Source organism: Mercenaria mercenaria, chromosome 5 (assembly GCF_021730395.1).
Source record: "Mercenaria mercenaria strain notata chromosome 5, MADL_Memer_1, whole genome shotgun sequence".
NCBI lineage: Eukaryota > Metazoa > Mollusca > Bivalvia > Venerida > Veneridae > Mercenaria > Mercenaria mercenaria.
The window spans coordinates 13,413,700-13,429,121 of record NC_069365.1 but is presented as its reverse complement, the minus strand read 5'-3'; the positions used below and the strand labels follow the sequence as shown (position 1 = coordinate 13,429,121).

General features: G+C 35.4%; 1 protein-coding gene across 3 annotated transcripts in view; it reads left to right on the top strand.

Annotated features, from left to right (window-relative positions):
- Positions 1-15,422, top strand: part of LOC128556876 (uncharacterized) — a 135,546-nt gene that overhangs the window by 35,152 nt on the left and 84,972 nt on the right. For all 3 annotated transcript variants that reach the window (XM_053542708.1, XM_053542706.1, XM_053542707.1), the window contains exons 10-18: positions 5,280-5,411; positions 7,037-7,141; positions 7,413-7,583; positions 8,750-8,850; positions 9,956-10,109; positions 10,450-10,491; positions 10,948-11,121; positions 11,545-11,653; positions 15,142-15,287. In XM_053542708.1, the coding sequence (XP_053398683.1) occupies positions 5,280-5,411; positions 7,037-7,141; positions 7,413-7,583; positions 8,750-8,850; positions 9,956-10,109; positions 10,450-10,491; positions 10,948-11,121; positions 11,545-11,653; positions 15,142-15,287 (1,134 nt within the window). The remainder of the gene's footprint in view (positions 1-5,279; positions 5,412-7,036; positions 7,142-7,412; positions 7,584-8,749; positions 8,851-9,955; positions 10,110-10,449; positions 10,492-10,947; positions 11,122-11,544; positions 11,654-15,141; positions 15,288-15,422) is intronic.

Below are 15,422 nucleotides of genomic sequence, written 5' to 3'. Positions count from 1 at the left end.
GGACTGCAAAATGCAAAAATCAGAATGGGAAAATATTAAATAATGAACGTATTGCAGCAATTTAAAAACTTAGCGTTAACTGCTATTTAGCAAAATTTTACACATGTTAAAGTACATACACTGTGTAGTGCACTTTCCTTGATTAATAATGGATTGGTCCGTTATCTCGGTAGTGTTATTCAGTAAAAATAGTAATTCAGATCTAAATATAGCTAGGTAAATCATTTTGATCACCCTATTTGGCTGACGAGTCTATAAATAGAATTTTTGCGACTTAGCATAAAGTGTATTAACAAGATGTCGTAACGTTTTGGTAAGTTTGAGTTGATTTTATTATTGTTGCTTTTAGAAAATATAGGGATAAGCAGTTCTTGTCAGTCAAAATAATTCGACTGTCGGATTGTTGTATGTTTGTGATTGGCAGTCCAAACGTCAAAACTGTTATATTAAGGATCAAAATAATGGTTCACAGTCATATATAAGTTACTGGTTTTATCGCCTGCGGGTAGGCACAGTACTGTACAAATATAGGTTTATATCATCAGAACAATTTGTAATTTTTTATTTTTACATAAGGCAATGAAGAATTGAATTCCTCTTCTGATAAATTTAAGTTTTATTTGAATTTATGTCCAATCCGTGAAATAATCGGAAATTGCTTCATTTATTTTGGTCATCAGAGTGTTTGACGCGAGTAGGGATATTGCCCACATATATATTTATACGGGTGCTAGTTTCTTTATAAAAATAAATAAATAAATAAAAACATGAGCTGTCACTGGTGTTGGATGGTGCCCATAGCGCTTTGGTCTTGTGGCCCTGACCTTTGACCTGGTGACCCCGGGGTCGCGGGGGTCGTATACTCAATAAGTACTTTCAGCATGTGAAGTTTGAGCATCCTGGGTGCAGTGCTTCGCGAGTAAGGCGTCTTCAGGCACAAAGTTGACGTGGCGGGCGAGCGATCTAACTAACGGTCTGACAGTTGAAAACTAATATGCATCCCTAATAATTTAAATTTTAACAATATATAAGTCTAATGCGATATTTGGTACAGCAGCATTTCAAATTATTTGAAGACGAACAGTATAATGAAACAATAAGAAAACATACAACATGATAATGTGATATTACAGTACTTTATTCAAAATCGAAGTTTTGATATTCGAGGCATTTTATAATACATTGCTAACTTGAATAGTACTTTGTATCACTTCTAAAAACTTGAACATACTTGGTCTTGTAGGGTAATACTTGGAATTTGTTTAATATAATGGTTATTGGTCCAAACTTTCCGGACCTTGTTCTAACTAGTTGTATGGTTTTCTTTTTCTTTGTTTGTATGTTTTTCTTGACTATTTCGCGTCGGCGAAACACAATGTAACAATACAATTTAAAAACATTGTTCTGGAACGTATCAATTCGGTTCAAATCATAATGCATTCATTTGAAACTAATCGTTGTTATACTTCGGATACGATCAGTATACCTTTTGAATTTAACAACTGAGTCGGCCCTAACTCATTCGAAGGCAAGTTCGAGTTGGGAAGGCCCACGATTTGTTAATAAAAAAAAAAAAAAAAAAAAAAAAAATGGTAATCACGCTACTCGATATCAATTTCCGGTGATATTGCGCAAGTGCACATCTTTCCGTAGGTTAAGACTTTTTAAAACTTTTAAACGCATAGTTTTTGTATTTGCAAGGCTACTGATTTAGCTAGAAAAGGAATCTTGGGATCCGTCCTTATGGCTAATGGGTACCTGGTAAGTATATGGTACATGGAAATACCTGGTTACTGTATGGTACCAAATGGGTACCTGGTTTTTATATGGTACATGGAAGTACCTGGTTTGTGTATGGTACCAATGGGGTACCGGGTTCGTATATGGTACATGGAAGTACCATAAGGTTTTATGTAGGTGGCGCTCGTTGTCATATGTCATACACCCAGGATTTGCATGTCACACATTCAGTATAAATGTCATCTTTTTAACGAAGAATAATCGGAGACTTTATAAGGTTAACCCGAAGTTACACAGTAATTTGTCCGTCGCTTGCTGGTGCAAGAGAAGTGTGTGTCTTTAGGGCTTAAAGCACGCGATACAATTGCTTGCTCTCGGATAATAACAGTTCAGTCCGTTTTGGAATATTACCATGGGATTCATTGAATGAACGTGTTCTATAACTAGTATTGTAAGAATATTGGGGGAAATAAAAAGAAATTTAAGTTATTTCTTTGTTATTTTGTGGCGGAAAATTCTTACGTCTGGGTGCGACTAGGGCATGCCATACTGAGTTGTTAACTGTCAATTACTAAATCTTTTTGCATACTCATGGGTCCCTGACCAGCCGCCGCCATTTACCGGGGTTGGTGACACTCGTGGGTTCAAAATTCAATTTTTTCTGGTTCATTTTTTCGAGCATATAAGAATTGGCCAGAGAGCGAAAAGGGCTAGGCGTTCTTATAGTTGCTCAACCATTTACATAGGTTACATTTGTTGTTATTAGGTTTATGTTGCGCCAATGGTATCTGGTTCGTACATGGTGTACCTCGTTATTGTATGGTACCAAAGGGGTACCTGGTTTGTATAAGGTACATGGAAGTACCTGGTTCGTATATGGTACAAAATGGCTACCGGGTTCGTATATGGTACATGGAAGTACCTGGTCCGTGTATGGTACAAAATGGCTACCGGGTTCGTATATGGTACATGGTAGTACCATATGGTACATGGAAGTACCTGGTTCGTATATGGTACAAAATGGGTACCTGGTTTGTAAATGGTACATGGAAGTACCTGGTTTTTATATGGTACCAAAGGTGGTGCCTGGTTCTACCTGGCTTTGGCGCAACGAGGTTCAAATTATCTAAGGCATGCCCGGGTCGCACCCTTTGTGAGGATTTTCAACTTCAATCGCCATTTAACGTTTGAAGTTGTAAGCCACTATGACCGTCTTTCAATCCACACTTACCCTAAACGAAAAATAAACTTGTGTTTATAATCGGAAGTGTTTTTATTTTCTTTAAACATGAAAGCTTAGGTCATATGATGGTACGTCAACCTAGGAATTCTATCCTAGAATAATATAGATTAATCCTTCCAATTAATCTTGTTTATTCTGGCTAAATTCCAATTTAATTGTTTGTTTGTAATTTGGCATCGGTTGTCATAACGCTAAGTCGTTGCTATGGTATGTATCGCGAGATTTCGTAGCAGACGATAATTTATAAGTAAAGTCACGTGTTTGCCGTGCTTCCGATTTGCCATTCAGCACGAGGCCGTTTTAAGAACAACCCGCCCACCGCACCCCTTTTTTAGCATAATTTAAACACTATTTCGTTTGTTTTATGATACTATAGATTTTCAATCAATAATTATAATGGTAAAGTATTAAGGCAGTTACACGTTATATGCAATACTTGCCTATTTTTGCAACATTCTTGTTACTTTTTTGCTGCCGAGTTTTTCTCACTCTTTCAGAATGCTTTACTTTTTATGGCATCAGATGTTAAAGCACATGAGTCAAGAAACGCTATAACCAGACAGAATCGACACAATATGCTACTTTTGAAGTTCAACATCATAGTATCGCTCAGAAGCCAATGATTATATCATTCAGCCTTATTCGGAAGGATCACAGGATACGATGAAACCAGTGACACTGTGATGGAAATGTATTCTGTACTGGTTCAAAATATCTATATTGACCGTTAACATTCACCAGCGTTAATTTTTACTTGTGTTTAAATGTGCTTATTTAAAGAACTTGACACTTTAAGACATCTTTGCCTAATTTATGATTTTGATTACTTATACCATTTGTAATCAGATGTACATGGTGACATTTAGAAATGATGTGAAGTGCCTGCGTTTAGGAGATACATATATTCCTGTTTGTTAACTTTTACTTAGGTTTAAAGGTGCTTATTTGAAACACTTGACTCTAAGACATTTTGCCTAGTTTATGATTATGATTACTTATACCATTTGCAAATCAGATGTACATGGTGACAGTTATAAATGATGTGAAGTGAGTGCGTCAAGGAGATACATATATTCCTGTTTGTCATTTTAAAATTGCTTAGCTTGTTATCTTAAGCCGGTACCAGAACTTATAACTTTAAACTCTAAATATTTTCTTTTACTTTCATCTCTTTTATTTATTTTCTCTCTTCTAATCTTTCTTCTGTCATACTGGCGGAAAGTTCTTACGTCTGGGTGCGACTAGGGCATGCCATACTGAGTTGTTAACTGTCAATTACTAAATCTTTTTGCATACTCATGGGTCCCTGACCAGCTGCCGCCATTTACCGGGGTTGGTGACACTCGTGGGTTCAAAATTCAATTTTTTCTGGTTCATTTTTTCGAGCATATAAGAATTGGCCAGAGAGCGAAAAGGGCTAGGCGTTCTTATAGTTGCTCAACCATTTACATAGGTTACATTTGTTGTTATTAGGTTTATGTTGCGCCAATGGTATCTGGTTCGTACATGGTGTACCTGGTTATTGTATGGTACCAAAGGGGTACCTGGTTTGTATAAGGTACATAGAAGTACCTGGTTCGTATATGGTACAAAATGGCTACCGGGTTCGTATATGGTACATGGAAGTACCTGGTCCGTGTATGGTACAAAATGGGTACCGGGTTCGTATATGGTACATGGTAGTACCATATGGTACATGGAAGTACCTGGTTCGTATATGGTACAAAATGGGTACCTGGTTTGTAAATGGTACATGGAAGTACCTGGTTTTTATATGGTACCAAAGGTGGTGCCTGGTTCTACCTGGCTTTGGCGCAACGAGGTTCAAATTATCTAAGGCATGCCCGGGTCGCACCCTTTGTGAGGATTTTCAACTTCAGTCGCCATTTAACGTTTGAAGTTGTAAGCCACTATGACCGTCTTTCAATCCACACTTACCCTAAACGAAAAATAAACTTGTGTTTATAATCGGAAGTGTTTTTATTTTCTTTTAAACATGAAAGCTTAGGTCATATGATGGTACGTCAACCTAGGAATTCTATCCTAGAATAATCATCTATTAGTATCCTGTTGTCACCCCACCCCCCTCCTGTCTTGTATTACTGTATTAATTATATCTCTGTTCCCCTACTCCCCGCTTAACCCCATTAAAAAAACTAATTTGTTTCTCGATATTGTCATCTCCTCCCACCTTTGTTAAACAAAACTAAAGCCTTGTTCATAATGTGCTCTTTTTCAGCTTTTCATTGTTTGCTGCTGACCTCATTCTCAGCTAATAAGTCTTGTTACAATTTAGATATGAATCAGTCAGATACCTTGCAATGGTTAGATGGAAGATTAACAAAAAATGCAAGTTCTTACCAACTGTGGGACAGAAATTTTCCAAAGCCGATTGCCAAAAGATTTGATTGTGGACTTATAGTGAAAGGTAAAAATGTTCTCATAATTTATTACAAGCATAATTATTGCCTTTACCTTGAAAGATATTGAATGTTTTGGCTATATACATAAAGATGCTTTTTGGTCTTTTACAAAAGATACATTTTTAGCTCACCAGCCCCGTGTTCACTAAACATTTTTTGGTCTCATCTTAGTTTGAGTTTGAAATTCTAATATCAGTTTTACTAAACTTCAAGGTTAAGTTCAAAATGAGACTGACAGTCAATTCTGAATAGCCACTTGAAAATAGTTATTAACTTAAAATTTAGTTTTAAATATGCTATTTAGATATGAATGACAAATAAAGTTTCATTATCAAACTCAGCTGAGACTGAAAATGTTTTGTGAACATGGGGCCAGATTACAACCTGCTCCAGGTGAGTTATTGTGGTCACTGTCTGTATCTGTCTGTTGGCTGCTCTATTCTTCATACTACATCTCCTGCAATGCCATCAGTAGAAATTTATGTAACTTGGCATGGCTGCTCCTTGTAGAGTCCTATTGCAAAATTGCTTGCACAGTTCGAGTAAGCAGTACATAGGAGCCACCAGAAAGCTTTTCAAATGACAATAACTTAATTTCTAGTCCTAATTTCAAATAATTTCAAAGAAATGTTCCTTCGGAAAGAAACAATAATCTCATAAAGCATTAGTTTGTTTAAAATAAATTGATAACTCTGTCCAAAGACTGTTCAGATTATTATGATCTGCTTTAAACTTGTCCACTGTGAAGCACAGTATTTTTCCTTATATGTATGTAGTATGAAATTTAAAAATCTCATGAGAAAATGCTGACACAATTTTGAAGCTCTCAGTATTGATCTTTGGGATACTATGCACCAGGATTGTTCAGATTATTCTGCTTCGACTAAAAATGTGACCACCAGTTTCCCTATTAATGTATTGTATGCATATAGTGGGATCTTTAAAACATCTTGTCAGAAACTTCTTGCCCAATTCTTAAATAATTTCACACATACAAAGATTTTTCAGACATCAGATTTTCAAAAAAGAGATAGTCACCAGGGAGTGTCAGCACTTTCCCTTACATGTCTTTAGCTGAAACTTTCTATCTGATTATAAGAATCTTTCACTGGTTGAAGGTGCGTATGGAAATATTGGCAATAACAAGTCTCTGCCGAGTTACCACAAAACAGTTACCCAAGAGCCAGTCTGAGATATTTCCATTCGCACCTTCAATTTATAGAAGAAGAAAAAGATGCGAATATATTTATAGAAGAAATAAAATAAAACAAATACTATTCTTTTAAGCACTATTTTATCATAGTAAGGAATGAATTTACGCATTCATTCATAAAAAGCAGCATGTGAGTCATCTTACACCCTTGAACGTAAGATGAGTTTTTCCTGCACCACAAATGCATGGAAAAATCCTGTCTGGCATACAAGAAATGTCAAATATATGTAAAATATTAACTGTATCACAGGTTTTGCTTCAGCTTATCCAAATGTAATTTGTAAAAATCTTTTAAATTGTTGAGTCTATTTTAATTGTTGAATGTATTTGGTCTATATAAACAGTATAGTGTGTATTTTGTTTTTAATCCAAACTGTAATAACATTTTCAATTTTCTTTATAATTTTAATTATTCAGGTCTAATGGATTCTAGATGGTCCAATGTCTACTGCTTTAAGCCAACAGCTTTCTTCTGTGAGATGTCGATCACAACAGTTCCCTTCAACCCTACAGTTCCGCCAGGTGTGTTTCTTGTTTCATTGTTCATGTAGATTTATAATTTATCTGAAGGTAATATATAAAAGCAGTATTTATTTCGTAGAGGTGTTATTGACAAATGTCTTACTGTTTCCTCCTTGTAGAAGGTTATATTAAATGCATTAGCTCTTTGTTTGATGTTCAGATGTGCATCGTGAGAAAAAACATGCAAGGAAATATTTACTGCAATAAAAAATGAGATGTCTTGATACAGTTAAAAGTCAGTTTTACAACATTATATTATATATATTTTCAGTAAACTACATTTGTGATCATGACTGGGTTTTGTTCCGAGGAGAGTGCTACTACTTTGGACCAGTTCGTAACCAGTCCTTGAAGAACTGGTATGATGCCAATGACTTTTGCAAGAGCTCTGGAGCACAACTGGTTGTCATTGGAAACCCATACGAGATGTCATTTGTGACTGGTATGTTCTTGAATTAGAATACTTACTGCGGCTGGATGATGACATATTGGATTTGAGACTAATGAAACTTGTATTGTAGTTTGTGCAAAATGAAAAATACATTTAGAAAAACAGAATTAGTCATGATATCAGATGTTTTGAAAGTTCATATTGGTGCACTAATGTTCTTTTTGCAATATAATTCTTACATTTCAGATTGTATTTTAGCTATATTTTGCTTAATTATATAGGAAAAAATATTGTTGTCAAAAATGTGGGTAATATTTATTATCTTAATTAGAAATATCATCAACTGTTTTTATAATTTATTTCCTTTTTTTACACAAAAAGCATCATACATTCATCACAAAATTGTTTTTATGTGCCAGAAAAATTAGTGAATAACATCAACTGTTTGTAAATATGGTATTATGTATGGTACTGTGTATGTATGTAGTAACTTTTATTATATATCTAAATATTTGAATGTATTGGATATTGTAAGGTTAATAGGCGGATGGTTCTCCGACCCCTATTATACCGGTTACGGAGATAATAAACGGGGTTACCCACAACTAGAAAAAAAAAAAAAAAAAAAAAAAAATGTGGGTAATAAAGCAGTGAGCTTAACGACCTTCAGTTCACTTAATAAACCAGAAAATTTATTCTGTTTAGTATCAGCATACATTAGTTTTATTCTTTATTTTTTTAGTATTCAGGAGTAGGTAGAATGAAATCTTAAGTTTTGAAATTATTACAGTTTATATTTCCTACTGAACACTTACTGTCATAAAGGTATTTGCAACATGTACAGGTTCTGTACTAATACAATGATTGGAAATGAGTATAAATTCTTAGAAAGTGTAAATGAGCACTGCTGTGCAAAAACCAAAATCAGGGCTTTGTGACCAGCAAGAATTCAGATCAGTGCACATCTATACTGTTAGTTTGTCTCTGCATCCATATTGTTGTTAATCAGTTCCTGATCAGCACTTATAAATATGCATCCGGTAAGCAGACAGTATGGATCCAGATCAGACTGCACAGTAGCACAGGCTGATCTTGCTCAATACCGGTACTGGTCTCAAAGTTCTAACCTTGGTTTTCGGACAGTGGCACTCAAATATTGTTGGTGTATCTCTCAGCTGAACATGGGCCCAAAGTACATTATACTGTATGTTTTTCAGTTCAGCAATCAAAGATTGTTACAGCATGGATAGGACTCAAGTATGATAAATCTAATGATGTCTTCAGATGGGTGGATGGTTCAACTCCTGGACAATACTGGGTAGGTTGTGCATGTGTTATAGATAGATCTCTAGTGAAATCAAACAGATTTTTGGCAGTGTAATAGTACATACAAGTAAGGTCTGATAAGAGTTGAAAAGTTAAAAAAGTTCTATGAAGTTATTTTTACCTCATCTGATTTTTTGAAAGATATGATGAGTTATTGTTGGTGTCAGTGTTGGTGTTGGTATTGCCTGGTTAAATTTTATGTTAAGGTCAGATTTTAAACTTAATTTCTTAACTGTCCAATCTATTGCTTTAAAACGTGCAACACTTGTTCACCATCAATAGCTGACTCTGTATAGCAAGAAACATAACTCCATCCTGCTTTTTGCAAGAATTATGGCCCCTTTTGGACTTAGAAAATATCAGATTTCTTGGTCAAGTTTTATGTTTTGTTAACTTTTCTCCTTAAAAATCAAATCTATTGCTTTAAAACTTGGAGCAGTTATTCGCCATTAAAAGTTGACTCTGCACAGCAAGTACTGTAACTCTACATTGCTTTTTGCCAGAATTATGGCCCCTTTTGAACTAAGAAAATCATGGGTAGGACAATATTTCTATTATACAGAGACAAAAAAATCAGATGAGTGTCTGCACCTGCAAGGTGGTGCTCTTGTCTTAAATAGTTTGTACAGTGATTATGAAAACTTAACTATGAATTTTATAGATTAGATTATAAATGGATGTGCTAGACCAGTTAACTTTATAGCTTAAGCACAAGAGTATGAATAGAGAGAGTGCGTTTGGTTCCTTGTAGTACATAATATTGTGCTCTTTATGTTGATTGCATAGAAGACATTGTGTCTGAAGACATTCATCCACCATTGATTTATGTGCGATTCAATACTGAAATACTGATAGAAACTGTATTAAAGCTAAAAAAAACAACCAAAGTGAAGACACAAACAGGGCCTTAGACAAAACTGTATCCTCTGAACAAAATTACAAATAATTTTATGGAAATTTTTTTTGCTCATTTTGGATTTTTGTATCCAAAAATGATTTGAATACCACCATGGACTTTAAGAGGCTTAAATATTGATAAGTTGCACAAAAAATGTTTCTCAACATCACCTTGTAGTATGTTTTGTTTTGTTCCTTAGGCTAATGAAACCAATTTTTACCCTAATGAACCAGACGATTACAAGAATGGACAGGAATGTATTCAGATTATCGGAGGACGTAGGGATTATACAGGATCATGGGATGATGGAAATTGCTCAATACAGCAGGGGTTCATCTGTGAGAAAAATGCTGGTTAGTTTGCTAATAGGAAGTAGTTTTAGCTTTCTTATGTTTAATGCACCTGTTACATAGATAGAGCAGCTTAATCATAACCTTTAGACTTTCACACCATACACAGTTATGTCTTATTCTATTGTCACTTTTATCAAATAAACTATATATAATATTTCTTTGAATTGAGCACATTGGCAGTTTACTTCTCTATCTGAAAGAAGTATTTATAACTTCTCCATTTAATAGAAATGTATTCACTTATTTGTAAAATTATTCAATACTTATTGCTTGGTTTGATAAGTAGATCTGATCTTGAAATTACAAGAAATGTAAATATGTTAAACAATTTTATTTTCAGTTCCTAAGGTGATACTGCCACCATCAGGCCCACCTGTACCTAGTAAGTAAATAATAACTTCTCCTGTATAATGAAAGTAGTAGTTGTGCAAGTATGGAATGTAATTGTAATGAAGTATCTGATTACAGGCTCCAACATTTTACTTGACCAGTCATTATAAATCTTTACTGGAAAACAGTTAAGTATATGTTTCATCAGTAGTTGAGCATAATACCTTTAGAGGTAACTCCAGCCCCACTAGCTTACAACAGGTTGATTGTGTCATGTGATGTCACCACTGACTCGGCACTTTCCTGAAGAAGGCTGTATGATACAGTTGAAATATCCTGTAAGTCAAAAAGTAAAATATTTCTTATAAATGTTTTGGCAGTTGCCTCCTTTAGCATTGTTACCAACTGGTGATACCATGCAACATGTGTATTGTCCAGAAAAGTTTGATGCCTGATAATTCCTGGCTGGTGCTGTAATCTGTGACATTCAGGTCTATCTGTATTCTAGCTCAGATTTCACCGCAGTGTGGTTTTGGTTGGATCTCTAGTACCAGTAATAACTTCTGTTACCAAGTGGTTCTTGGACTGCCAAAGACATGGCAGGGAGCTAAAGCCTATTGTCAGCAGAATGGTGGGGACCTACTCAGTATATCTGGTGTGAGTGAACAGAATTTCGTTCAAGGTAGTAGTTTATGTCAGTTTACATTTCTATTTCAGTTTTTTTGGACTTTTTTTTACCTTTAGAAAGAAGGTACTGATATTTATCTCTAGTTAGAAAACCAAGGATATAGTACTTCTGAAGTGGATTTGAGCCGCACCATGAGAAAACCAACATAGTGCATTTGCGATCAGCATGCATCCAGACCAGCCTGCTTTCAAACTCTACTGCAATTAGAGAAACTGTTAGCGGACAGTATGGATGCAAAAACTGTTAGCAAATGCACAGGCTGGTCTGGATCCATGCTGGTCACAAATGCACTATGTTGGTTTTCTCATGGTGTGGCACATTTATTTTTTACAGTCTCACATATTAAAAAGTTACCATGGTTCCCCTGTTTTAGATTTTATTGACAATTTTATATCTGTATACAATGTTATGTTACAGCTGTGTTATCATCTGGAAAGTATGCTTCTATACAGCTGAACTTTTGGATTGGTGCTACAGACCAGACACAGGAAGGAGGCTGGCACTGGAATGATAACACACCATTCAGGTACTGTGTACTTTTTCTTAGCTTATCTGAGCACAATGTGATTGGGGTGATCTATTCTGATCAATTATCATCTATCATAAGCCATTCTGTTGTCCCTCTATACATCCACATGATGTCTCAACCGGAACCGTTTGGTGGAAATTGATAAACTTGGCCTTGATGAAACTTGGATGGTTTTCTACCAAAGGAACTCTTGTTGCCATGGCACTGGAGCAAAACTTTAAAAAATTCAAACCACTTGCCTAATTTCAAAATAACTTGACAGAGATATTTCTTGAGAGACCAGCTACCAAAGTCTATCAAGTTTTTCCATTCTCCAAAAAAACTTAATCCTGCAAGATCTCTTTTCCCAGTTTGTATGCAGTGGGAACTTCAAAAAATCTTCCCGTCAGGAACTGCTGGTAAGATTTTCAAATAATTAAATGGAAATGCCCCTTGGGTGACCCATTACAGAAATCATTCAGGCTGTTCTGATTCATCAAAAACATAGCTACTAGAGGTCATGGTCACATTTTTAATATAGATTCATTTAGGAAAAGTTTTGAAAATTTTGTTGTTTAAAACTGTAATGCCTTTAGCTTGGATATTTCGCATGTGGCAATGTATGGTTGTTCTATACGATGTATTTTCAGATCATACACCTGGGGCAAAAATTGGCCATGCCCTAGGGTTCATTTGTTTTACTTAGACTTGTATAGGAAGTACTTCAAAAATTTTCTTGTCTAACGCCATAATGCCATGAACTTAGATATTTGGCATTGTGCCATTGTGAATTGATGGACTGCCATGTTTGTTCAGATCATGCCCTTGTGGTTAAAGTAGGCCACAGTTTTGGTTTCATTTGTTTCACAGAGACACATGTATGAAAAACTTTTGGTTTGCCCCCAGTCTGTCATTCTGTCACAGAAAAGAAGCATCCCGCAATAACATAAAAGGTACAAGACATTTTTTATGAAACAATATATGGATAGAAGGTTATATGGAAAATATGCAAAATTGTTTATTTTATTAACATGGTTGCTATGGCAACAAATATTCCTGAAAGAGTGACAAAAATTGGAATCTGCAATAACTTAAAAAGTACATGAGTTGTTTTTTTTCAGGAAATTTGGTAAGTAGGAGAGAGACAATGTGGAGAATATACACATTGTTGTGCCCCCCCCATGAGTGGTGGAGGCATATACATTTGGTCTTGTCCGTGCGTCCGTCAGAAGTTCGTGACGCGCCTAGCTTGAAAAGTATTTGATATAAATTATTGAAACCTTGCATGAGTCTTTATCATGATATGAACTTGCGCACCTCCTATTTTTCGTCTGGCTCCGCCCCATAGTTTTAGAGTTACGGCCCCTGAAATAGTAAAAAATGCACATTTTCACCTTGTGACACGCCTAGCTAAAAAAGTATTTGATATAGATACATGAAACCTTGCGTGAGTCTTAATCATGATACGAACTTGCGCACCTCCTATTTTTCATATGGTCTGCCCCCTATTTCCAGAGTTATGGCCCCTGAAATAGTCAAAATGCACATTTTCACCTTATGACGTGCCTAGCTCAAAAAGTATTTCATATAGATTGATTAAATCTTGCATGAGTCTTTATCATGATATGAACTTGTGCACCTCCTATTTTTCGTCTGGCTGCTCTCCCTATTTTCAGAGTTATGGCCCCTGAAATAGTCAAAAATGCACATTTTCACCCTGTGACACGCCTAGCACAAAAAGTATTTGATATAGATTCATGAAACCTTGCCTGAGTCTTAATCATGATATAAACTTGTGCACCTCCTATTTTTCATATGGGTCTGCCCCCTATTTTCAGTTATAGCACCTGAAATAGTAAAAAATGCACATTTTCACCTTGTGACACACCTAGCTCAAAAAGTATTTAATATAACTGGTTGAAAACTTGCATATGTCTTTATCATGATATAAACTTGCACACCTCTTATATTTTTGCTGGCTCCACCCACTATTTTTAAAGTTATGGCCCCTAAAATAGTAAAAAAATGTACATTTTCACCTAATTATATGCCTAGCTCAAAAAGTATTTGATATAAATTCATGAAACCTTGCTTGAGTCTTTACTGTGATGTGACCTTGCACACTTGGCATTCGTCTTGAGAATCTTAGCGCTTATTACAGAGTTATGGCCCTTGAAATAGCAAAAATAGCGGATTTTTTGTTTGTGATGCTCATAGCTCAAAATGTATATGGCCTAGAATAATGAATCCTTTTCATAAAATGTTTTTTGAGGCTATACCCCATTAAGACTGCAAACATTTGAATTATTGCCCCTTTTTTGTGACAAATGTACCAGTGGGGGGCACACCCTGTGTCCTACAGACACATTCTAGTTTTCTACATTTTCCTGCCTATTCATCCATCTGTCTATCCTTCTATCAACCACAGATGGTGGATTCTGTTTTAATTTTAAAAGTACAGTTGACTTTTCGTGGAACCTGGGACATAGACAGAAAGCAATGTGTAGAATATACAGATAATTTTATTTTGTCCCTTGATGATTATATCCTTCATTTTTTTTTAAATACAAAAAAGTTTTGTGACTTGTAGCTGTTTGGTTAAGGTATTGGACCTGTAATAGAGTACCTCCTTTTTGAAGAGTATTCAATTCCTACCATAAACCTACTTAGACTGCAATATTCAGGGGGGCGTAGGTTGCACTGGGACCAAATTTTTTCTCTCCATATTTTCCTTTTTTCCTAGTAAGTTTTTACTTCTTTCAAGACTTATTATTGATGTATTGTACAAAAGTGGAATATTTTCATTTTATAAGCGATTTCTTGCTGTTCAAAGTGAATTTACCTCTGAATCTGAAAGGTTAGAGTTAGACATCTTTTAAAATACTAAGTTACATGCGGTAAAAGTTTTCTATTTTGCCTTCATTCTTTAGATTACATATTGTGGAAGAAATGCAGGTAGGTTTTACTTCCGCCCCAAGGTTATTTTTGAATGAAGTGAGCAAAATTCAAAACAGACTCACAGGATTCGACATTAATTTTTCAAAGTTGGAGTTAGAATTCTGTCTCATTAAATCTGTTTACTTGAGGCACCCTAGAAAAAATGATATTTACAGTTTTATTTTGTGTTTAATAATTGTTTAACAATAGTTTGATGGGTTTTTTTTTTTATCAAAATTAATGCTGTAATGAATTCTCTGCAAACATTAATAGTGGCCATCACATTGAAATTTGTCTCTACTTGAGCTTGAGGAAATACCATAAATTATACAAAATTTACAAAAAATGGCACGGTTAAAGTTGTTTAAAATTTGCAACACAGTGCGAAACATGGTCAACTTTAGGAATATACCAAGCAAATGCCATTTTTTAAACATTACTATTAGGGGTCCAATACCTTAAGCTCCCCAATCAGGTCTCATTTTAAAGTCGCATCTGAAAGATTTTAGAAATTTATTGTTGAAGAAGTGGAGGGACTAAACTATTACACAAAACAATTTACCAAACAGGTATTTGAACTGGCATCCAGGTGAGCCTAACAATGTGATGTTTGGTGCCCAGCCTGAAGACTGTGCTGAAATGGTACCAGCCTGGAACTACCAGTGGAATGATAAATATTGTAGCAAGGAACAGGTCTTCATCTGCAAGAAAAATGGTATTGTCTATAGTTCAGTTGTTTTTATTATGCCCCCAGCATCTGCTGATGTGGGAGGCATAAAGTGATTGTCCTGTCCATCCGTCTGTCTGTTCGTTTGTCCGTGCGTCCGTACGAGGTTAACCAAATGGGACA